The sequence below is a fragment of the Cololabis saira genome, chromosome 8, assembly GCF_033807715.1.
Source record: "Cololabis saira isolate AMF1-May2022 chromosome 8, fColSai1.1, whole genome shotgun sequence".
Classification (NCBI taxonomy): Eukaryota; Metazoa; Chordata; class Actinopteri; order Beloniformes; family Belonidae; genus Cololabis; species Cololabis saira.
Window position 1 is genome coordinate 8,094,688 of NC_084594.1, and position 24,476 is coordinate 8,119,163.

Consider the following 24,476-nt stretch of genomic DNA (forward strand, 5'->3'; position numbering starts at 1 on the left):
CTGATGGATCAGTTTAGTACAGGGGTCGGCAACCCAAAATGTTAAAGAGCCATATTGGACCAAAAACACAAAAAACAAATATGTCTGGAGCCGAAAAATGAAAAGTTTTGTATAAGCCTTAGAATGAAGACAACACATGCTGCATGTTTCTATATTAGTTATAACTGGGGGAAATTTTCTTTTTCATTGTGCACTTCGATAAAAAAGTCGAAATGTCGAGATTAATGTTGAAGTACAATCTTGAGAAAAAAGTCAAAATTTCGTGAAAAAAGTCGAAATGTTGAGAAAAGTTGAAATGTTGAGAAAGTCGAAATGTCGAGATTAATGTTGAAGTACAATCTCAAGAAAAAAGTCGAAATGTCGAGAAAAAAGTCAAAATTTCGAGAATAAAGTCGAAATGTCGAGATTAAAAAAGGAAAAAGGAAGAAAAGGAGGAAAAAAAGTAAAGAAAGAAAAAAGAAAAAGAGAAAAAAAAAGAAAAACGAAAAAGAGCGAAAAAAAGAGAAAAAAAGTTAAAAAAAAAAAAAAAAAGAAAAAAAGAGAAGAAGAAAAAAAAAAGAAAAAAGTAAAAAAAAACGTCAAACATTTTTGAAAAAGCTCCAGGGAGCCACCAGGGCGGCGCTAAAGAGCCGCGGGTTGCCGACCCCCGGTTTAGCAGCTTTTTCCAGACCCATTTCCCCAGATTAACATCCTTCAAACTCAATGAGTCCATCGCTGATGAAAAAGGGGCATGAGTTGAGGGGATTTTGTTTCGCTCAACCAGAAAGAAAATAAAAAAAGTGCACATAAGCGCATATAAATCACTGTTTGCAAGTTGTACGAAAAAAGGCTTGTTTGCTTTCACTTCAGAATGCAAATCAACTTTTAAAGCAAAGTAAATATGCATGAATTCAATAAAATAAGACTTTTGTGGGGGTGGGAAAAGGTTGCCCTCAGGCTTCCCGTCTCCTTACCTGGGAGCTTGCTGTGCCTTCCTGGTTGCTGTGATGCCTTGACGTATTTAAGTGCCTTCTCTGCCGTTTCCTGCTCCATCTTCCTCTTCAGTCGACGTAACAAAAGTGAATGATTCAAAAGGAGATTTTAGCATTCACGTTATTTACACATCTGTACTTTTATAACTAATGAGTGACTTCTGTTTTCACCTTTCGGTCGCCGGTCTGCCCGGCCGTGTTGTTGACTGCTGCGTCCTTCACCGTCCGCTCTTTATGGCCTTCGGTGCTGTTCCGGGGGTCGGTGCTGTTCCGGGGGTCGGTGCTGTTCCGGGGGTCGGTGCTGTTCCGGGGGTTGGTGTCCGGCGGCTGCTCGGGGAGGCAGTAGGGTTCCACCACCTGCTTGGCCCGGGCCAGCGACAGCAGGTACTGGGCTGGATTGGAGAGGTAGGAGTGCAGGTAGCTCTCCATGTTCACCTGGTGGTGTTTGGGAGGAACAAACTGTTTTCCTTGCTCGTCGGGTTTGGAGTCGTACTCAGTCATGGGGTACTGTCGCACCTGGAGGGCAGAGGCGTTAATGTGCTGCAGGCTGCATCAGAGTCCAATGTGGGAAAATAAAGATGGAAGACGTGGTGCTCATACGTTGCCATCTTTCAGGCCACTGAGATATTCCCGTGTCTGCAGCTCCACGCCAGCAGAGAGGTTGGGGGGAGGGTTGGCTCTGGCTTTGACCAGAGCGTGGTGCAGCGCTGGGACAAAGCTGCTCAGCCTCTGCATCACTGACACTTCAGGCCTCAATGACTCATGGGAAAGCGAGTTACACCGTGAGACTAAAGTGGAGGAAATGATGGGGAAAAAAAATAAAAAATAAAAATCATAATACATTTACATGATTCTAACCTTCTGTGTGGTTCCTTTAAGCCTCCACAGGAGTTTCATGCATAAAGTAAGTGTCCTTGCATTAAACCCAAGAACACTTTCCAACAAAAAGATAAAATCAACATATGGTGTTAAAAACATGAATAACAGTGTAGTTGGACTTAGAGTAGGAAAAGATGGAAAGAATGGAAAAGAGTCTCTCTCGCGCGCTCTCTCTATATATATATATATATATATATATATATATATATATATATATATATATATATATATATATATATATATATACATACACATACATACATACATACATACATACATACATATATATATATGTGTGTGTGTGTGTGTGTGTGTGTGTGTGATTATGTCTGTAAGTAGATATATACACAAAGCATAGAGCAGATGCAGTTAATAGAGACAGTATAGTGTAAATAAGTATATTTATATACATATTTATATGGGCATGTGTGTACAAATATATAGAAATATTCAACTATGTGTATGTATGTATGTATAGGTATGTGTGCGAGTATAATTACAGTATATAATAATAATAATAATAATAATAATAATAATAATAATAATAATAATAATAATAACTGTTATTTAGCAGTGTGAGTACAGTGTGTGAGTATTTATAAATACGGGTTAAATGATTAGTGAATGGGGGTAGGATTAAATAAGTTTATACTTCTTCCTATATCAAGTGCTAAAGGATGAAATTCTTTGTGTTGTTGTTTTGTTTTCTTAAACTTCTCTTGAAGTGTTGTTTTTTACATGTTAATAAATAATAAAATCAATCAATCAGTATTTTTTTGGGAGCAGAGTGGCTGAAAGCGCTGCTGTTGGTGCGGAGGTGGAAGAAGGTGAGGCAGATATGGTGGAGCGTGGTTATATATGACCTTGAAGGTGAACAGGAGGAGTTTGTAATTAATTATTTGCCAGACTGGCAAGGATGGGGGTGATGTGATTGAATGATGGGGTTATGATTGGAGTTATGGCGGAGAGAAGAGAGCAGCAGTAATCGAGGAGCTGTCTTTGGATAATGATGCTTTTTGTGCCGATGAGAAGGAACTCAATTTCTTTCCACTGTTTGATTTCAACTTTGATTTAGATAGGTAAGTAGGAGATGAGGGAGGAGGGTGGAAGTCTGGTTTACTAAAAAGGTAGAGCTGGGTGTCATCTGCGAAGCAGTGAAAGTGGATATTGAATTTACAAAACAATATTGCCAAGGGGGAGGAGATAGGTGATGAATAGAAGGGGTCCTAGCACGGAGCCCTAGGGGAACACCGGTAGTGACTGGGGAGGGGTCGGAACGGAAAGATTTAAGTTGTATGAACTGAGTGTGATCTGTGAGATACGACTGAAACCAATGGAGGGGGGTGTGGCTGTCGGCAAAACAATCCTCAAAAAAATAAAAAAGTCCAGCTGCTTTGTTTTAATCCTTTGAGTGTTACTATGACAACGTCTACACCAATGTATGGAAAATCAACAGTTTGTATTAAAGAAAAAAAAAAAAAACTCCATGACTGAAGTACCAGCTATGGCTGGCTAAAACACAAATGATGACAACACTTTCTCATGAAAGGCTTTCTCACAATATTACCGATAAATTAGATGAGAGAACTATAGTAACTAAGTTCAGCCATTACAACAGCAAACATTAAAAAAATAATAACAGTCACAATATCTTCTCTGAGCTGTTGTGCAGTGTCTAGAAGCTGATGTAAACAAAGAAATACAATCAATCAATACATTTTTCCCAAACTAATATAATTTCATCACTCGGTTGCCAATGGATATGTAGACAAATATCAGAAAAATGACCCCCCACTAAACCCCCAACTCACTACCATGTTACTTACCAGACTTGGACACATCTCTGGTCTCAGGGAAAACAAACAGGGCATGAAGACACCTCTTCCACGTCTTTCCCCTCTCTGAAAACACAAATATCGTCGTCATCCTCAAGTCATAGTCTCACATAATGCTACACACTTTTTTATGATTAAGTTTACATCCAGTAAATATAATAAAGCAGAGCTTCTGACATAAAATTATAGTCTGTTAAGAAAGACATCACAATAATTTCGACAATATTTAAGACTTTTTGGCCTGTAAAGATTTGACAAACCAGAACATACAAGCTGAATAGTTTAGTAAACAGCCTTCTTTTATAAATATTTCAGTATCACAGATTACTACGTTTCCTATCATGGCCCAAACTATTGATAATAACACTATTAACAACATTTATCTCGTCTCATCGTTGCATATAAACAAGTAGAAAGTGTAGTGTGGTTCAAACACGCACCGGCAGGTGTGGCCATCTGAACGCTCGACAGCAGGAAGATAAAGCCTCTGTCTGTAAGTGCAGTTACCAGAACCTGCAGGGACAAAGGTCACCTAGGGTTAACTGTGCAGATTGATTCATTTTTCAATTAACATGTTGTACAAAAGGAAAAAAATTAAATTCTCAAACTCAAACAAAGACCTCAGAACAAATAATGGGTTGGTGCTTGATAGAAAGGCCAGACATTTAGCTAAACATGACTAAAACACAGGTACACTTTAGACACGTTTGTCGGCTGGAAGTCACAAATTACAAATATTTTGTGCTGTTCTTGATGAGATCTTTCATGCATCTGTACTTTGAGTATTTGTTTTCTTCACAATATTGATTCAACAACAGCCAGATGCTTCTTCAGATTCTTTTAAAAAGACTAAACTGACCACTGAGAGTTACTGAAATATGTAATTTCCCTTCAGGGATTAAATGTTGACTAAATGTGAATTCTTTTCATTTGTCCTACTACAATTTAACACAAATATCAGTACTTTCTACTTCAGCATTTTTAAATCAGACCTCCGCTACCATCACTGGATGATGAAGGCGTGTTTAACGCCCCATGCAATATAACCCCTAGGCGTGATATTGCCTCCCTGGGGCCAGAAGGCGAGTTGAAGGGAAGGAAGACGACTCGGGACGCGTTATCAAGTGGGAATACTTACATGGCAACAACATTCAGCTCTTCTAAATAGACCCCCCCCCCCCCTACTTTCTCATCTTTAAATTCAGCTCCTCTGGAAAAATCTCTTAACGTACGTGCAAAAGTAAAGGCAGAAGGAATAAATGTAAATTTTATTGAATATTAATAATTGTGCAAAATGAACGTACATAATAGGTTTAAAAAAAATAAAGACCCACCACAAATATGAGCAGTTTGATAAAGTGCTATTATCGTTTCCCAAAGTGAGCCATAAGTGGACCCTTTAACCTTTAACAGAGATCCTGCTGAAAACCTTGTATATGGTACCCTGAGATATATCAGCCCTGTGCAAGACCCCCCTCCAGAAAAAAAGGGGTTAGGGTTGTCCCCATAGGGATGTCCCAATTACAACGTAGTCTTGAACCCATACTTATGCAATACACAAAAAAAGAAAATAAGAAGCAGCTTCATCTTTTCCACCCAACAAACTCCCAATTGTATAATTGTAAACAGCAGAAGCTGCAGTAGCACTGCATTACAAAACACAGACAACAATAATATAATAACAATAACAATAATAATACTAATAAAAAAATATTATTATTATTATTATGTCAACAACCCCAACCCTCCTCATTTGTCCTAACTATAAGCCAGTGAGGCACCATTGAACATTTATTTGACTCACGCATGTTTTTTTTTAAATTTATTTATTTATTTTTATTTGACTCACTCCAGGAGTTAAAATTAAAAAATTATTCAAAAAAATATTATTTCTAATTCATTGCCAGTGAGCCAGTGGTGGATCCGTGGATGTGAGATTCATTTATAGACTCGAGGTGAACGTTGTCCCAATCTGATCAAATGATTGGAAATCAGGGCCAAGACCAATGTTTAAAAAAAATTTTTTTTTAAATGAATATAAAATGTTCAAGCTTTCAGAACCCACCACTCTCTTGACCTCCAGCTCCTGAAGCAGCGTCGTCACACTGGTCGTAGACCGATTTCTGCAGATCACCTCCAGAAGACTGCAGTAATGACCGAGAGTCACGACTGCACACAGAGAACGACACAGATCCATAAACCAAGACCCGGTGACACTGTAGATGCTTTTTCTCTGGTACCGATCAACTTATAAGTACTGGAATTCTGTTTACTAAACACAAACAATGTCTAACTTTACAACCAAAGTATCCACCATTAAAACCCAACGTCTTCATTGTGGTGAGTGAGGCAGGAGAACGCACCTTCCTGGCTGCTGCTGTAGAGGTTGTAGGAGAACAACTCGGAGGGGAGGAGTTTGGTCACTTGATCAAGCCTCATCAGATACCCGATGTCTAACTTCTCTGGGCTGAAGGAGAAACACACAACGTATTCATTAAACATTAGGAAGGGAGGGTAACGTGTGGGCAAAATGATCCCAAGTAATACATGACATTAAAAGCTTACAGACAAATTTATAATATGACGTTTTTTTTTTCTAAACATCACCAACAGTCAAATAATATGAGTTTTACACAGTTTTTCTCTATTTGCTCACATATAGATAAGATGAGTTTCATTAAGAGATTATCAGGATCTTACGTAATCTTATTACACATTTCTGATCAGCATTTCTTAGTTAAGGAACTTCCACCAACAATTCAAGCTGAATTATGGGACTTTTCTGTTTCCTACCTGCACTTTTAGTTTCACCTGTCTTTTGTGGTTTGGCTACTTTGCTTTCATTATCTTGTGGATTATTTTCCTGCATGAATCACTTTTTCTTTTTTTTCTTTTTTTTTTAAATCAACTTGGAGCAGTAGCAGCCCTGTCCAAATTCCTAAACGCCTTTTACTGTCAACCATGCAGGTAGTGTAATAACAGCCGTAAAAACCAAGACGTACTAATTAAAAAAACAATCATACACTTGGACGGTTAAAACATAATTAAAAACATAAGCAGATCAAACTATGGCTATGTTTTAAGTCTCTATTCCACTGAGTTTTACTGCTTTTTTTTTTTTTTCTTTTTAGATAATTAGAGGTTATGACTTAAATATACGACCCGACACATCATGGAGGATTTTTTTTAAGTAAATTTGTTAACAACACGGCAAATAAATACTAAGATTTTCCCTAAAAAAAAAATCAGAAACTTAATCCTGGATGTCTAAAGCCAAAGCAAGTTCACAAAAACAAGAAGAGGGAGAGGGAAATGAGCGGGCACGTTTAAACAAAACCTCAATTTCAAAACAAATAAACATAAAAAGACGCTGACAATATGTGAATAGTGTGCCAGGCAACGGAAAAAGACTCTCTAAAGACTTTGATCCGGTGACCTGAATGTTTAACGCGACTGGACATTTTTCCCAACTTTAAACTTCCTCGAGCCGACTGATGAATACTTACAGCCTGTGTGGCAGAAACGGAGGAGAGCTGGACTGAAGGGAGATCCGGTAAAGAACCTTGTTATCTTTCACTAGATCTCCGGTCCAAACTGTAAACTGAGAAGACTCTGCAGCGACAGAGACAACGAGAAAGACAACACAGTTTATCGACAAAGAAAATAACAATCAAACCATAACGTGATTCAAGGGACCAAGTCACAACAGTTCTGTTAACTCACCTGTATTTCCTTCTGCTGACTGATTGTTCAACCTGCTGTCAAACAAACAGAGGACACAAACACATCAAACATAAAAAAACAACACACCAAAACCTTCTTCAACTTTAGAAGAAAGAAAATTAACACCACTAAAAGGATAAAAGAAAATCTCTGAATCTCTTTCGCAGGGTTCTCAGTCAAGACCACGGACCTGATGACACCTCTACGGTGAAATTATAAGTATTATACAGGACTGTCTCAGACAATTAGAATATTGTGATAAAGTTCTTTATTTTCTGTAATGCAATTAAAAAAACAAAAATGTCATACATTCTGGATTCATTACAAATCAACTGAAATATTGCAAGCCTTTTATTATTTTAATATTGCTGATTATGGCTTACAGTTTAAGATTAAGATTCCCAGAAAATTCTAATTTTTTGAGATAGGATAGTTTTCTTAAACTGTAAGCCATGATCAGCAATATTAAAATAATAAAAGTCTTGCAATATTTCAGTTGATTTGTAATGAATCCAGAATGTATAACATTTTTGTTTTTGTAATTGCATTACAGAAAATCACAATATTCTAAATTTTCTGAGACAGTCCTGTAAGTATTTATGAAAACTTTTAGCAGTTTTGGCGTTTGTGTATAGGAACCACAGGATGTGCCACATGTCCGTACCTGAGGGGTGCGAGAGGTTTGGTGGGGTGTGGAGCGTCTTTCCCTTTGGTGTGGAAGGTGACGACGGCGTACGGACAGACGTGGCGAGGCCGCTGCCGCAGCTCATCGAATGCGTACTCGTAAAAGTAGTGCTGAGGGAGGACAAAAGGACGTGTTCAAGCCGATATTTAATCAGCAAAACATCCAAGTGAGTCTGTTGGGATTATTCAGTCATTTTGTGACATCAATTAACTTTTTCACCATACATTCAATTATTATTCTGAGTAATCGATATTTCTAGACAGGGATCTCAGCAAGTAGGTAGCAACAGGGGACAGGAAGAATATACATTATTAATTTTATTAGCTAATTCTTCTTGTTGGACAAGAATATTTAGGTTTTTTAAATACCTGACATGTTTTGGCGATTTATTTCACCTTCATCAGTCACAAGATGGTGCGTGTGACCCGCCATTTATCAGCTGATGTTAAAAGGAGGACTCACCTGTAAGGTTTGACAGGTGAGTCAAATCTTGTGACTCTGATGAAGGCGAAAAGAATCGCTGAAACATGTCGGGTATTTAAAAAACCTAAAAACTTCTTGTCCGACAAAAAAGAATTAGGAAATTAAATTGTAAAGCCATGGACAAAACTAACTTTATTAAATCATATACATTATTAATTAAGAGGTAAATGTTCCCTTCAAACTTAGTGTCTGTGTTTTAAAGATTTGATTAATTAATTTAGCTAAGCACTAAGCTAAACTACTGTTTTTGCCAAAACACTGCAAATACCCTTCTAGTGAATTAAAAAAAAAAAACACAGCAAAAACTAAAGCCTGGTTTCATGAAAATAAGTCTTATTTCTGGTCTCGTGGTTAGATTGTTTTGGTAGTTTTAAGGATTGTAGAAAATGTTTCCATTTTTGTCCATTTTAATATAAGTTTCTAAAGTGCACGTGCGAGCATCCGCTTACCTGTGTGAGTTCAAAAGCGCGGTAACAGTTAAGTGAGGTAACTTTACTGGCGTTCTTGGCAATGTGGCTGTCGAACCGCGGCGTCGGGTCGAGGAGGTTCTTCATGTTTTCATAAATGCTCTTCACTTTTCCCTGGAACCAAAGACAAATAAAAGATAAATAAAACAATTCTACAATCAATTAAAAAGAACAAAACAAAACTTATGAGCCCTTTTTAAAGACGAACTTCTGATATCAGTGTCTTTATTGTGATGACACAATGGCAATCAATCAACTTAGACACTGATCACTTTTCCATCATCAACTTGTGAACGACCTCGTTCAGACTTTACATTGAAATGCATCCAATCACAGACGACGAATGCTTGTGTGATCATGACATTAGGTTTCGGCTCCAAGTGATCACACAAAAATAATTTAATTAAGAAAAATCTATTATTTTGCAGCAGATTCTGTCCGGTGTTTTGAATGACACATGCTCTTAAGGCTCTACTGGTCATGAGAGAGTAATTACCAAGTAATATCGAGGTCACGCTGCCGTTTCTGCCAGAAAAAACCTGGCAGGGCTTGTGCGAGCTGCTCTGCCAGCATTTCTTATGTTGGCCAGAATCATTTTCATTTACCGTATTTTGCAGACCATAAGGTGCAATATCAATGACGGGTGTATTTTCATATATAAGGCGCATGATAAAACGTATATAAAGTGTAAAAAAACAGTCTGTCAGTCAAACTTTATTCAACTCATTCACAATAATCATCCACTGCACTTTTTATTTTAATCTTTTTATCTTAATATGGGTGTTTGGTTTTTGGGGTGTTTGATTTGTATATGACAGTGCTGTGTGAGTGAGATGGAAATTGTCAATTTCCCTGAGGGAACCTCCCAAAGGGATTAATAAAGTCGTCTGAATCTGAATAACTCACAATATCGTTCAGTTATAACTAAATAAGAAAATTGCTCACATTTTGAATCATTCATTCAATGGTTCATCGTTGCCAGCGATAGCAGACACCTTTTTTTTTTGATCAAATTTTTATTTTATTTTACGATAGCAGACACCTGAAGTTAGTGTGAGGTTGGAACAACGTTGTATTCCAACATTCGATTATAACTGGATTATGATGTAGATTTTAAAATCGGATTTAAGCTAAAAACCTAACGTTGGCTTGACATCTAATATAATTAGAACATAATTTCTATAATGCTGCATCATGCTTCAAAAGTCAGCGGATACCCGTTTTAAATAATCATAATTTCAATGTTGACCAAAATAACTGATTATAATTATTTTTTCCTCCACAACTGAGTCGTCCCAGTGATCTGGGACTTGTCTCCATGTTTTCTTCATATTATAGACATAAAAGCATCATGGGACAGATTCGGGGACCTCTTAAAGAGACTAATATCACCTATTATATCCTATTTTACATATCATTTGTTGAATTAACTTTGAAATGAGACAAAAAAAAAAACCTAGTTACTCTTTTCCTGTGAGTTACACCTAGCCATGTCCAGCTCCTGCCTTTAAATAAACTAGTTTGCTTTTGAAAGTGAAGATGATGTGTTATTTGCATGTAGAGCAGGAAGGTCAGATCTGATCACTCGGGGCATATTTGGGTACACATTTTACTCCTAACCGTAAACAAGCCCAAGAGCTGGCCAACTGTGATTGCATGTCACAAGTGAAGCACAGAGATATAAAGTCTTAATCCTGCTCTTGGTCTGTTTCCAGCTCTCCTCCCAGATTAACATCTATGAGTCTTAATCAGACACCTTGATGTAAGTTCTGTCTCAGAGAGAACTTCTCATCCTCTCCCAAGAGCTCGAATACACTCCACAACGTTGTATAAGATCATTACATCTCACATGGTACACCCTGTCTCCGTTTAATCTTGGATAGCATTACGGTGACGAGGTGTCCTGAATGACTGGTTAATGAAAGCTGGAGCTCTTATGTGGTTCTACTTCTGACAAATAAGGATGTCAACGCAGTCATGTTTAAAAATGATTAAAGATATACTTTGGTGGCAAGGCCTTTGAGATGGCTGCAGCCGAGCAGCTCACGCTGCAGGACAGAAAAGAGGAGAAGGATTTCTCCACAAATCTTTCACAATGGGCATCTTTGTTTCTGTGACACCCCAAAATCTTCTAGCGTATGTAGGAATGCACCATTTATCAAATCTACAGTAGGTGTCCGTGGCTTCCTAGACATAGCAGTCGCACCTTAACTCATCGAGGAAGAGAAAAACCTTCAACTTTCATTGATGGGCTCTGCAGAAACAAGTTTGGGTGGACTAAGCTGCAGCTGCATGGAGGATGTAACGCGTAACTCTGCAGCGCCAACAACGAGCTGCACAACCTGCCAAAGGGGCACGAACAAGTTGACTTTCATGTTTTTGACAGAACTGAGAGGGATGATGATGATGACCAGTGTTGTACAAGTTCATACTTCCCATGAACTAGTTCAAAGTTCACATAGTTTAAAAATGAATGGTTCACGTTCATAGTTCACCATTTTCACTTTGAACTAGTTCAAATTCAGTTCATTTCAATATTTTTAGGTGAGAAGTACGAATGAAACGCCCCTATCCTAAAACTGTTCACTGTATACAATCATGTATTGTCCTAGTGGCTTTTCAACTTTACTCAGAGGCTGTAAATCTCCAACAATGTAGTCCATTATCAGTGTGTCTACCTGTTGCAGGTAAATCAACCCTGAAGGTGCAGCGGTGGGACTGGGGTCGTTTGGGGGAAGTTGACGAGGCAGATGTTGGGACTGGTTTTCTCAGCGCAGGTGGACATAATTTGCATAGAAAGGTTAGATTTTTACCGTCGGGGACAATGTGTAAAATTCCCGCAGATAATGATAAGCGGATCATCATCTGACGTCTCGCTGACGCTGCGTCTGCAACGTCTCTCTCTTCACTGGTCATGTAAAGATGCACCAGGCTCGGGCTGCCGTTGCCATGGAGCTGGTGCCCGTTGTTATGCTAGTGTGCGCTGCATTGTGGGTAATGTAGTGTGAAGTCGTCGTCTCGTTGAGTATTTTTAAATGTGTGCCGCCCGCTTATGAAATGAGAAGGAGGATTATTCCGTAATAATTGGACCTAAACAGTGAAGCTGAAACTCACATAATCTGAACAGTTCAAAATCCAGTTCGTTATCTACAGATCTGAACAAGTTCACGTTCAAGTTCTTTATTCGCAAATATGTTCAGTTCAACGTTCTCACAGGAATGAACGCGTTAATTTTAACGCGTTACTGCACAACACTGATGATGACGATGACAGTGAAAACCATCTGGCAGCAGATTTACCTTCATAACTTTGAAGATGATGATCTCGCCTGTGGTTCCGGGAGTGAGGAGGTTAAAGTGCAGCAGATCGGAGTACCTGGACAGATACACACCTGGAAACATACAACACATTTCAGATCAGAGGGTTTTTTAGTTGTTTTTTTTTAAATAATCCTAAAACTATATTTGTGTTTATATTAAATGACTGATCTGGCCCCTCTGTTGTCGTTAGGTGTGAACTCTCTAAAATAAGTCAAGAATTGCTTCGCAGCCATAAGAGCCATGCAGTCGTAACCGTAGCGACTGTTCCCTTTCCTGAGCAAACCGTATTAAACAAAAGCTAAATTTCAAATGTTGGGTTCTCGCCAGGAATGAATTATCAGACAGTTAAAATACCAGGATGATAAAGATATCAACCACAGAAATGCTATTGAATCTATTCACCAAATCCTCAAATACAACAAAATACAAAGAAGTTCCATAAAGCGCATGGTAAAGGATCTGTAGACGTGTTTGTAAGGACCAAACAGGGTCTACATTAGGGCTGTTCGATTTTGCCCAAAAATAAAATCTCGATTTTCTTCTCTCAAAATCCGATTTTCGATTACGATTACGATTATTTTGTGAATTGACAAAAGGCAAAGAAATGATTTCAAATATGCTGTTTTTTATTGAACATTTGCCCCATTGGGCTTTAAGTGCAAACTTTGCTCTTATTAAACCAAAAATGAATGAATAAAGTGCAAAACTCTGTAAAATAAGTTGAAAAAAAGTTTAAAAAAATATAATAAAATATTAAGTTTTATCTCTGAAAAAAAAAAAAAAATCAGCAAATCAGCACTTGCAAACATACAGTAAGTTATATTCCAATTAAATAAAACAAGACATTTTCTAATTAAACTAAACTGGGTCTTTGCATGCTAAATAATAATGCAACCCATGAAGGAGGTAGAGGTGTGTAATGTCAGTCATTACATTTGCTGTTCACATTTGCAAGTTTTTTGCAAGGAACACGAGCCGGTCTAGCGCATCTGGCTTGAGGGATGCCCGGTGGCTTTTACAACGCCCCCTCCTACACTAAAGAGCCTCTCCGATGGGGCACTTGTCGCAGGTATTTCCATCAGTCATTAATATGGTATCAATCATTAATATGTGTGCAGACAAGGTATAAAAAAAAAAAAAAAGTGAAAAATTGATTTTACGAGTTTCGTGTTTTAACATCGTGATTACGATTTAAAATCGATTAATCAAACAGCCCTAGTCTACATGGGGCGATTTGAGCCCCGTTTCCACCGATGGGTTGAGGTCGGGTTGGGATTTCCACAACCATACGTCCCCTCACCGGATTAGCGGGGTATCGGCTGGATACAGCAACGCATCGCCGTCCTTAAAGGGAACCCTGCATATTAAGACATGTAGTCCCTAATTAGCCACAATTGTTCTCTTATACTAAAATATGTTGTTAGAAACACATAAAATAATCTAATTGCTTTAAAAATCTACAATGTTTATTACATATTTTGACCTGCGGGAGGCGCCATGTTTTACCTGCGCAATGTATTCTGGGGGCGATGACGTACGACGGTGGCTCTGGGAAGATAAGCCCCATTAGTTTAACTGGGACAGGTATCTAAAACATAGTTGAGCAGCATCTCCCGGCCGTGGAGGCTGACGAGGGAGCCCATAAGACGTCTCGGTTCAGGCAAACTGGATCAAAGTTCTGTGATGCACGGGAGATCTGCAAAAATGATCAATGTTGTGCGCATCTTACCAGTGCATTAGGCTCCTGCGTAGACGGCGTAGCCTACGGCGTAGACGGCGTAGGCTACGCCGTAGCCTGCGTAGCCGGGGCTCTACAGCCCGCAGCGCTCCGCCACCCGCTCGCCGCTCTCCGCTCTCGCTGCCGCCGCCGGGATGGAGACGCCGGTGGGCAATATGCACGTTTGAGTGGGCATAGCCCCCCCCTCTCCCCCCTAAAACCGGCCTCGGTGCTGGGTGATGACAGACCAGAGGCTGAGGGGACTGGCCCGGGACTTGGACGAAACGGGAGGCGCAGACTTCGCTTCAAATAGGCAAGAACATCTTTATTTAATTTAATGACGCCAGATCTGGCTGGGGTTTTTATTGTAGCATCGGTTATCTGCTAGTTGAAACGTGTGGTCTGTTAGTCTATCTGAGTTTTATGGTGTTTTTATAGTTCATGCTGTATGGGGCTGCACTTTTTTTAAATTTTATTTTACTTTTTTGTAGGTGCGCCGTCACCTTAATGTTCAGCTGTGTTTTCATCTGTGTTTCTGGTGCGCCGTCACCTGTTTAGCTGTGTTTTCATGTTTCTGGGTGTCAGAACAGTGGACGGGGGTTAGCAGGAGCCACCGTGTGACGTACTACCCAGAATGTAAAAAACAATGGCGACCTACATGTTAAATTATATTTTCAAATTTTATAAAAACGAAGACATCAACAAGGTTTTTTATATCACATTGTTATAATTGATACCAACATTTATCTTTTAACACCTACATGTCTTAATATGCAGGGTTCCCTTTAAAGTATAACCAAAACACAACAGAGAAAAAGTCCTCTGCAGAAAAAGTGGGACGGCTCGAGTCGGATATTCAGGTCCAGTATTTTGCCGGTGAGAGAGCAAGAGGGTGAACGAACCAAGAAGAAAAGATCTCGATCTGCAGAGCAGCTCCTACCTTTACTGGGGTTTCCCAGCAACGTGATCCTGTTGTGACCCAAAGTCAGGCCTTTCTCACAGAGGGGGGGCAGCTGTAACAGCAAAACGTAGAGCAGACGTTAGGTCACAGAGTGGACTGAATTTCACCCTCAAAAGGAAACTAATAGCTAGCTGCTCATGACTGGTCCAGTGGCCCCCAAACCCCCCCCCCCCCCCCCCCCCCGCCACTACGGACCGCCACCAGGTCGTAAAGCTCCCCAGACCACAAACACAATGACCCAAACAAACATTAACTCTGATAATGTCGAGCATAGAAAAGCCTGAGTAGTTGCATCTTTTTCCTACCAAAACCTGTGAATCGGTGAAAATTACATATCTGACATGTAAAAAATAATAATAATAGTCCCGTTCTGAAAGTGCAATGTATCAGCCTCCAAAAAAACCCAGTCTCCCAGGAAACGGGCAGAGTACTCTGACAACGTACTGTGGATATTTTTTGTAGCCCAACAATCAACAATAATGAATCTTACCTCCTCGGCATTAGTTAACAGGAAACAGTAGCTCTCCTCCAGCTCCTTGTCCGTTCTCCCGTCTCCCTTCATCTCCCTCCTCTTTTCAACAAACTGAAAAACACAAAAACAACAATTAATCCATCCATCCATCCACCTACCCACTAATCCATCCATCCATCCATTTCTCCATCCATTTACCTACTAATTCATCCACCCATCCATCTACAAACTAATCCATCCATCCACTCATCATCAATCAATCAATCAATCCATCTATGGTGATAACAATGAAGGTTCGAGAGTTAACAGCTACACTTTGCTCCAGCATAAACAGATAGAGCTCGACTGAAGAAAAAAATGCATCAAAATTCATAATTTTTCTTCTGAGAACACTTTTGGGCGCTAGATTTTCAATATCCGTCAACTCCAAATTCTTTGGCGTAGTCTGCCACTAAATTTAGATTAATCGTTATTTTAAGATTTAATTCCTCTTTCCACAGGAAAACGAAGGTTTATAGTTTACAACTTGTATCAACTTTGATAGTGACATGTCTGCTGTTGTCTGTGTTGGTGCACATGCACATAATTATTACCACAGGAAAGCTGAAGCTAGTGAGCTACACTTACTCTTTGTAAGTAGAGTCTAAATCGTCTCTAAGAGTCTCTAGAACAGGGGTATTCAACTATATTCGGCCGGGGGCCACATCTGCAAAAGGACTATATGGAGAGGGCCGCACAATTTGAAAATGTGGGGGTTTTCAAAATGTATTTTGCACTCAAAGAGGAAGACTTATGTAAATATAATACATTTGTATTATACATTTGAATATATCTAGTTTACATATGAATTATGTATTAATTGTCTCCAGATTTAGTAATTGTGAATGTTAAATATAATATTCAGATAAAGAAATATTATTTTGAATGCAAGTTCATTTTGAAACCATGCATTGTGCAAACTTAATGAAGTTGATATTGACCTACTTTTAATAAAACACGCCATAATGACAAAGCACCACTTTCCACCAAGATTTTCTTATTTGAATATTATATTAAGCATTGAGCACAACCATTTTAGTCCATAGTAGCCAGTTATAAAAATATTATAAAAAAAAATTAAAAAAAACACCCCCTTTTTTGAAATATGACCAGGGGCCACATAAAAGCTCCTGGCGGGCCGCATGTGGCCCGCGGGCCGCGGGCCGCCAATTGAATATCCCTGCTCTAGAGGATTAAATATTGCTCATTGCCTCAGCATGCAATAAAACAGTCAATTCATGATACTTTCTCATCTCCTAATTTTTATACCCAATAATACAATGTCAATGTCATGTACATGAGACAACAATATTGACGAATTTATGGATTTCTCGCTGTGATCGGCAAAATCGTGATTGGCAGATACTGGTTTTCGAGATCGGTAATCGGCCCCCAAAATCCTGATCGGTGCATCTCTACTTTAAAGGCAGCACAAAAGAACGCAGTTAAACGACTCTCTACGTGATTCACTCCTTTACCTCTTTCTCAAGGAGCTCGCTGTGGACGAGCCGAGGACTGGAGTATGTGAAGCATCCAGCAGAACTGGTGTCAACGTAGCTGGAGGCCAGGATGGTTTTCATGTCTTCAAACTCTCTGGACTCAGTGGAGACGTACTGGAAAAGAGCTGAAAGAAAGACAGGAACGACAGTTCACATGTTTGTTTTTTGTACCCTTTTCACTCTCGATGACTAATGAGAATTAATAATGTTTTTCTGTATGTGTAGAAGATCTGACATTCAAGAGCAGCTAAATGATATAACAGCTTAATCAAATAAAGTCTGCTTGCACAGCTTCCTTTATACACCATATGGGTGTGTGGACGCCTGCAGGCGGTAATCTAACTAATTAAGACTAAACTTCAATTATATGCAGACGAGAAACTCTTCCAAGGTCATGACTTCCTGTCGTGTGGAATTTGAGCCTTCTGCAAAGACAGAAGAGTGTAAATTAAGTCCAACATTGATGTTTGGTGAAAGTAAATGGCTCAGAATCTGAGTAAAAGTTTATGACTAAACTGTTTATAGAGGTTAACATCATAACTCTTTAAAAGGTACGCTTAAATTGGATATTTTTCTTTATGACAGAATAAACCAACCTTTGATTTAGGGCTGGGCGATATGGCCTTTTATTAATATCTCGATATTTCTAGGCCATGTCACGATACACGATATATATCTCAATATTTTGCCTTAGCCTTGAATTAACACTTTGATGCTACAATCACACCAGTATGATGATTCTAAATGTCTATATTAAAACATTCTTGTTCATACTGCATTAATATATGCCAATTTTAAACTTTCATGCAAAAAGGAAGAATAAGTCAAATTTACCAAAACTGTATTAATTAAACAGTTACTAAGCAGTGAGTGGCACAAACATAAAAAGTGTCGTCTCAAAACAGAAAGTGCAAGTTGCATCTGTCCGACTCCTCGTCTGAATCTGCTAATAACATCTTCTGGTCCCGGTTTTACCTGGTTTTACCTGGTTTTACCAGGATGAGCTGCTCTGAGCAGGAGAGGCCTTTAGAGCACCTTTATATTCAGACTAATGTAGGTGTAGGGACTGCAATGTTTCATCCTCTCCTCCTTTACTTTGCATCACTTTCACTTACTTTTAGAAATATGACGTCATATAGTCTTGTTTGACTTTGTTTCGATGATAGTGATTGATTTCATGTGGCCACATTTAAGCAACACTAGGTGACTTTTCTCAGCTCTGGAAGAGAAAGGCTCGGTGGCGCGCGGAGCCGCTCGGTCTGGCACCGAGCGGCTCCTCGGTTCTCCAGAGAGCCGTGCGCGTCGTGCGAGGAGAAAACATCCCCTCCCGTCTTTACTAAACCAGTTTGCTTTGAAAGGAGTCCGTCGCGCGTAGCAACCGCGCGGATGAACTCACGGCGCAAACAGGCCGAGTTTGGGAAAGTTAGGTGGAACTGACTGGCGGTCCCGAACAGCAGCGCTGACACCTGCAGCTGGTCGTTTGACGGTGCACGCATGTGACTGACGTATGTACGGTAACTGGGTGCGCTTGTTTTATGTCTCAGAGAAGGAGAGACGAGAGAGTGAGAAAAGCCTGTAATTTAATGCCCGCGGCTAAAAGCAAATGCGTGACAATGTTACTCGAATATTCACGATAGTCATTTTGTACATCGAACAGAATAGAAGCCGAGATACATCAAGTATACTCGATATATCGCCCAGCCCTACTGATTTAAATTCTCTAAAAATATCATCGATATACCTGAAGATTTACCTTAATCGCAACTGACCAATTTCTACAGTCGTTTGCAGCAGATTTCCCATCCGTTGCAGACAAAACATGAAACAAGTGGGCTAATAGTGCTGAAGCTCTGCAGCTCGGAGCTTAATGAAGCAGAAACACCTGCCGCCCTGCAGGGCGTCTGCAGCCTCGCTGCCACCAAACCCTCCAGAGACCTCAGACCCTGCGACAGCTGCCTCCCTCCGTGCTGGAGGTTCGTCTGGGGTCTCAAGACCTCAGAGAGGAGGTTAATGAGCTACCATGTCCACAGGTCACAGAGCAGAACATAAAGAGTTTTGTCTTTGCTGTCAAGGAAATAAACCCACAACACACAAACTAACATTAATGTGTGTCAAAGGTTTAGTAGAGAAGGCCACTGGGCGCTCTGGCTCAGTCATAACGACACACGGGCGACAAAACACAGCAGAGATAAAGCAGCATGTTGTGATTTCACCAAAATAATATTGAATTCATCAGTCAGCAAAAGAATGTCATTTCTTTTTCATAGAAAGAATGAAAGTTTAACTACTGGAGCTGAACAAGATGAAATAAGCCGGCAGATGTGGTCAAATATATTTAAAAGCACCGTTAATTAATAAAAACACATCAACATTTAAATTCTACTTTTCTTTAAGTTGCAAAAAACAGATTAAGCACATCATCTGTCAAGAAAGCAGGAAGGCTTCTGCAGATTTGTGCTACTGTTTGGGGTAAAAACTTGCATCCATCCTGGAGACGACTTGTATTCAGATCGTACTTTACTGCTCTATATTCAAATAAATGTGTGAAAATCATTTTTTTTTTTAACAACAGGCAGGAGGCAGAAACATTTATTTTTTATTTGGAAAAAAAAAAGGCCAATCTTTGTTGTATTTCCAGCTTTTCCACACACTCCTTAACTCCTTTCTGCACTTCTGAAACTTTACAATCTCCACGGACGAGTCCAGCTAAAAAGGCGTGTACTACGACTACAGTACACGTGTTTACAGCCCCAGAGTCACAGTTTATGACACTTTCGTCACACGTGCACAGATAACGGACGTCAAACGCGTGAGCTGTCTCTCATTGTGGCAGAATAAATTTGCATTCACGCTGTCATAAAGATGAGGACTCAAACCCCACTGACCAACTGACACGTTCTTCTGAACGTGACAGTTAGATATGGATGTGACGGTGAGGACGTATTCAGAAACAAAGTCCACTTGTGATCAGATCAGAAAGAATTCCTCATAATACCAGGTCCAAACAGGAACTTAAAGACGTATGGATTCATAACATATTCTATCCAAGTGTTACATCACATGAAAGAAATGAGAAACCCAAAGTATCCAGTCTCAAATCAAAGATTTATGGCGCTTTTACACTAGTACCAACTCAGCGCGACTCGAATCGCCACGCCCCGGTTTTGCGCCTTTACACTAGGGATCGAGGCAGATGGAGGCGTGCTTGCCATTCAGATACTGTGTAGTAGATACTTTTTCTGTATCTATTCTGCCGAGGTTCTAAGCGTGTTGAGTCGACCCTGGATTAGAGTTGTCCCGATCCGATCACGTGATCGGAAATCGGGGCCGATCACGTGATTGCAGACTCGATCCGGACTCGGACGTTATGAGCCGATCAGGAATCGGATATATATATATCACGGTTTCCGTTGTCCGGTAATTGCCGGACTTTGTCCGGTAAAATATGCCGAAGTCCGGTATTTTATAATCTCTCCGGTCAAAATGTCCGGTGAAAATACTCACTGGCGCCGACATCCACGTGCGCGTTGATTTATGGTTCCGCGTCGCACCGACGCAGAGTCTACAGCGTAGGGTTCGCGGCGACGCGCACCCTACGCCAGACCCTACGTTGAAGGCTCTGCGTTGCGCATGCGCGGAGAGCACCGCATGCGCACAGAGCACGCCTGTTTGTTTTGAAGCTGAAGCAGTCCTATGCTATCATGTCTGTTGTGTGGAATTACTTCAGAGTGAACGAGGAGAACAATGCTGTCGCAAACTGTAAGATTTGTCAAATGGGGATTTCGAGGGGTGGCAAGGACAAAGCTGCTTTTAACACCACAAACCTAGTTCTAATGTTGCACTAGTAGTTGTTATACTTCTAATGTGAAGAAAAAAATGTTATACTGACTTAAGAATGTTCAAGCTGCCTACCTCCTATGTGCTCAGTTTACAGTACACATGTTAAAATATAATAAAAGGGTCATCCTGCATAATTTTCTTTTCTCTTCTTAATTTTTTATTGTTTTATAAAAGTATCGGATCGGGACTCGGTATCGGCAAGTCCTCAAAATCAAAGGACTCAGACTCGGACTTGGGGGCAAAAAAACCTGATCGGGACATCCCTACCCTGGATGGATCTGACGTCATCACACTACAGGCCACCGATTGGTCGAGGGGCCGTCAGACGTTTGAATCAGGAAGCGGGAATCAGCGCAAGAGCGGCTTGCGGCTTCTGTCTGTTTGGTGATCCAACTCTGAGGTGCAGATGTTCATAAACCTGGTGGCTGAGGAGAGAATTAAAAAAGGGATCTAGACGGGCGATAAGGAACGGCCAGATCTACCAGGAGCTCTGTCACTTCTCAGCTGATCTCAGCTGCCAGCTGACTTTTCAGCAGCGCCGAGACAAACAAAAAGCGTCGTCGCTTGGAGCTTCTCTCACTCTCATTTTTTTAACTTGATCTCAAACACAAGTCACAGTACCTGATGGTAATTATGTCTTCATCAACATCTGCACTTTATATGATTGATGTGATTATGTACTGTTAACTGGCTGTGACCTCCTATGCATCTGCACTTTATAAGACGTGGTTTTATCATTTTATTGCTACTTTGTTCCTCTGTTGTTGTTTTGTATTCTGTCTTTTAACCTTGTGATTTTATTTGTTTTGATGTGCGCTGCTGCCTTCTTGGCCAGGTCACCCTTGTGAAAGAGATCCTTGATCTCAATGGGCTATTACCTGGTTAAATAAAGGTTAAATACAAAAATAAATAAATAAACAGACCCAGCAGCACATCTATCATCTCCTCCAGGGGCCTGTACTACGAAGCGGGATTTGGGGTTAGCGAGGTAACTTCCGGTTTAACCCTGGGTTTTCAGGACTATGACGGTGGTTCACTTCTCACCGGGGTACATCGCCATGGTAACTTATGCTGAACAGCTAACCTGCTCCGGAGCAGGTTATGTTCGAGATACAGATCGCCGGGTATAAAAGCACCGCCCACTGACCAATAGCTCTCTTGGAAAATGGCATGCCCTTTCGAAGAGAATCGAGTGGAGCTCGGTGCGCGGATCGTGAGAGGAAGAAAAAAAAGAGTGGGCTGACTTTCAACAAAAATTGAATTAGTCAAGAAACTAAGCAATTCCTTTCATACCCAAGTATCAACACTTTATCATTTCTTTTCTCCTGACAGAGAGGTATGTTATGGGATTCTGTTATAGTGGGAGTCCCCGCCCCCTCCGGTGTTGTCATGGTAACGTTTTGCCCCGACTGTTAAAACAGCTGATGTCTCGAACGTTAACCGTTGTTGAACGTTAATTAAATATACTGCTGAAGTGATAGACACGCTCCATGTCTCCTCTCCATTTATTCAACACAAACAAGGTATGCGAGTACGTTTGTCTTTGCTGTAGATACCCTCACTCCGTCTTTCTAAGAAAACTACTTTTGCAAATAAACCTTTATGTACAAACTGTAAATATACTGTAGAAACAAGGTATGAGTCATTTGAGAGAGGATGAAATGTCAGACCTCGTTTAATTTGAACACGACATGAACTTTTAATTTCAAGTCTAAATATTAAGTTAAATCACAGTGTAAATTATCCTTTGCTCTTCGCTACTGAAATAAGCGGCTCTGACAGCGGACTTCTCCATGCTTGCGATTGGTCATGCGCTGAAAACACCGCCCCTTTTATGTGCACGCGCTCATATCCAGATTGGAGAAACCTGGGTTGATATACCGAGTTGATAACCACCGTCGTGTGACCGCTTAGCGTGATTGCAATTGTCCGGGTTAGTGAATCTGGATAAGGAAAAGATATCCTGGGTATGTTGAACTTGCTTCGTAGTACAGGCCCCAGGTTCTACATCTTTAGTGTTGTTGTTGTCTTCTCCGTTTAGATCACACAATCAAATATGTCACAGCGGAGGACGAGGCGAGTGGAGGCATGGCGAGGCGAGGCGAGTCGCGTGGTGCAGTGGGTTAAGCAGCGGCTCATATACTGAGGCTACAGCCCTGCAGCGGTCGCAGGTTTGAATCCTGGCCTGTGCACCTTTGCTGCATGTCATCCCTATTCTCTCTCTCTACACCTTGAATAAAGGGCCACTAGAGCCCCAAAAAACACTTTAAAAAAAGAAGTAAAGCTTTTAATGCTACATAACGTGAATTTGAACGCATCTTTTGGCGAAAAGTAACAGCTGGAACGGCAAAGAAAAGAGATTGAATGCGTAATTTGAATATTTACCGACTGTTATTGAAAGTAGGTGAATATATATATATATATATAGAATTTTCACTGAGATGAAATCCTGGTGTTGGAAATATAAACAAACAGAGAAACTTGGAAGTAGAAAACAGACATCTCACTTCTCACACCATAGTAAAGGACATATAGTTCCCTTTCTAGATAGGCATCCCCATCATTATGTAGAAAACTCACAATAGCATATAAAAACAAATACACAACCCAGTTCTGGGAAATATTCCTCCTGAGGTGCAACTTTTGTTTTCATACTTTTGTTTTGGTTTCACAAATACTGACTTTACATCTGAGCTACGAAGCAAGGTGACTGTTTCCACATGTTATGTATACTGTTGTCCCTCTATCCACTAAACTTCGATTTGAATGTGAAATAGTCTTCTCCTATTGCAATAATCCCAGCTACCCACTGGTGTAATCTTGCATTGTTTGTTCAGCTTCTGGTACTGATGCTGGAGAAATATGAGACAACCTGTGTGTTTTGTAAATTCTTGTTACACGGCACCTATTACTTTGTTTCTGCACGCTTCCTGTAGACAATATCCACTATCTTCCGCTGCTGAAATTACTCAAGTGTAAAAAGAAATAAGCAGAAATATAACATTTCTTTAGTATAACTGTCAGAAAGTTAAGAGTAAAGGTCAATTAAAATCCCAACTTCCAAAATTAAATGCAGAAGTACAACAGTAACAATTTTTCCTGATTTCATTGCATCAGTATTCTTTAACGTAATATCAAATTTAATATTTTGAACCCTCTGTTGACCTTCAAGCCAAAAATGTACCAAGACTACTGCACAAAACGTACTGATACGATAAAATCAGTGTTTTTGGACATCTTTGACGTCTCTAAGACTCTAAGAAAAAAAAAAAGTTATCTATGCCGTGTATTATATGCACAATATCTTATCTTTTATGGGGGGGTGTAAACAAGTGGCATCACATATTTAAACTGACATTTATTGGCTTAAAATCTAGGAAATTATTGATTATTTGGTCATTTAATGCAGAAAAATATTTGGACGTGACGATTTGATTGCATTTTTATTAAAATCATGTGCATTCCCGGCTCAATGGTCTCAAGAGGGTAGTAAGCTGAGATAAACACAAGAAATGTGTGTCCCCAAAACTCAAATTAGATTGATCCACAAGTGTTAAAAGTAAGAATTTTTGACTTTAAAAACAA

At 39.9% G+C, this 24,476-nt stretch overlaps 1 protein-coding gene across 3 annotated transcripts in view; it reads right to left on the bottom strand.

Annotated features, from left to right (window-relative positions):
* LOC133448279 (uncharacterized) overlaps positions 1 to 24,476 on the bottom strand; it is a 57,536-nt gene that overhangs the window by 27,282 nt on the left and 5,778 nt on the right. Inside the window, exons 2-16 of one of the 3 annotated variants that reach the window (XM_061726657.1) lie at positions 17,031 to 17,176; positions 15,532 to 15,624; positions 15,021 to 15,093; positions 12,343 to 12,434; positions 9,026 to 9,157; positions 8,073 to 8,203; positions 7,409 to 7,440; positions 7,192 to 7,297; positions 6,049 to 6,152; positions 5,751 to 5,854; positions 4,126 to 4,198; positions 3,677 to 3,751; positions 1,572 to 1,759; positions 1,143 to 1,487; positions 954 to 1,038 (exon numbers count right to left, since the gene is read on the bottom strand). In XM_061726657.1, the coding sequence (XP_061582641.1) occupies positions 954 to 1,038; positions 1,143 to 1,487; positions 1,572 to 1,759; positions 3,677 to 3,751; positions 4,126 to 4,198; positions 5,751 to 5,854; positions 6,049 to 6,152; positions 7,192 to 7,297; positions 7,409 to 7,440; positions 8,073 to 8,203; positions 9,026 to 9,157; positions 12,343 to 12,434; positions 15,021 to 15,093; positions 15,532 to 15,624; positions 17,031 to 17,176 (1,779 nt within the window). Of the gene's footprint in view, positions 1 to 953; positions 1,039 to 1,142; positions 1,488 to 1,571; positions 1,760 to 3,676; positions 3,752 to 4,125; positions 4,199 to 5,750; positions 5,855 to 6,048; positions 6,153 to 7,191; positions 7,298 to 7,408; positions 7,444 to 8,072; positions 8,204 to 9,025; positions 9,158 to 12,342; positions 12,435 to 13,869; positions 14,200 to 15,020; positions 15,094 to 15,531; positions 15,625 to 17,030; positions 17,177 to 24,476 lie in introns of those variants that run through there. The other 2 variants (XM_061726656.1, XM_061726658.1) reach the window with 2 other exon arrangements.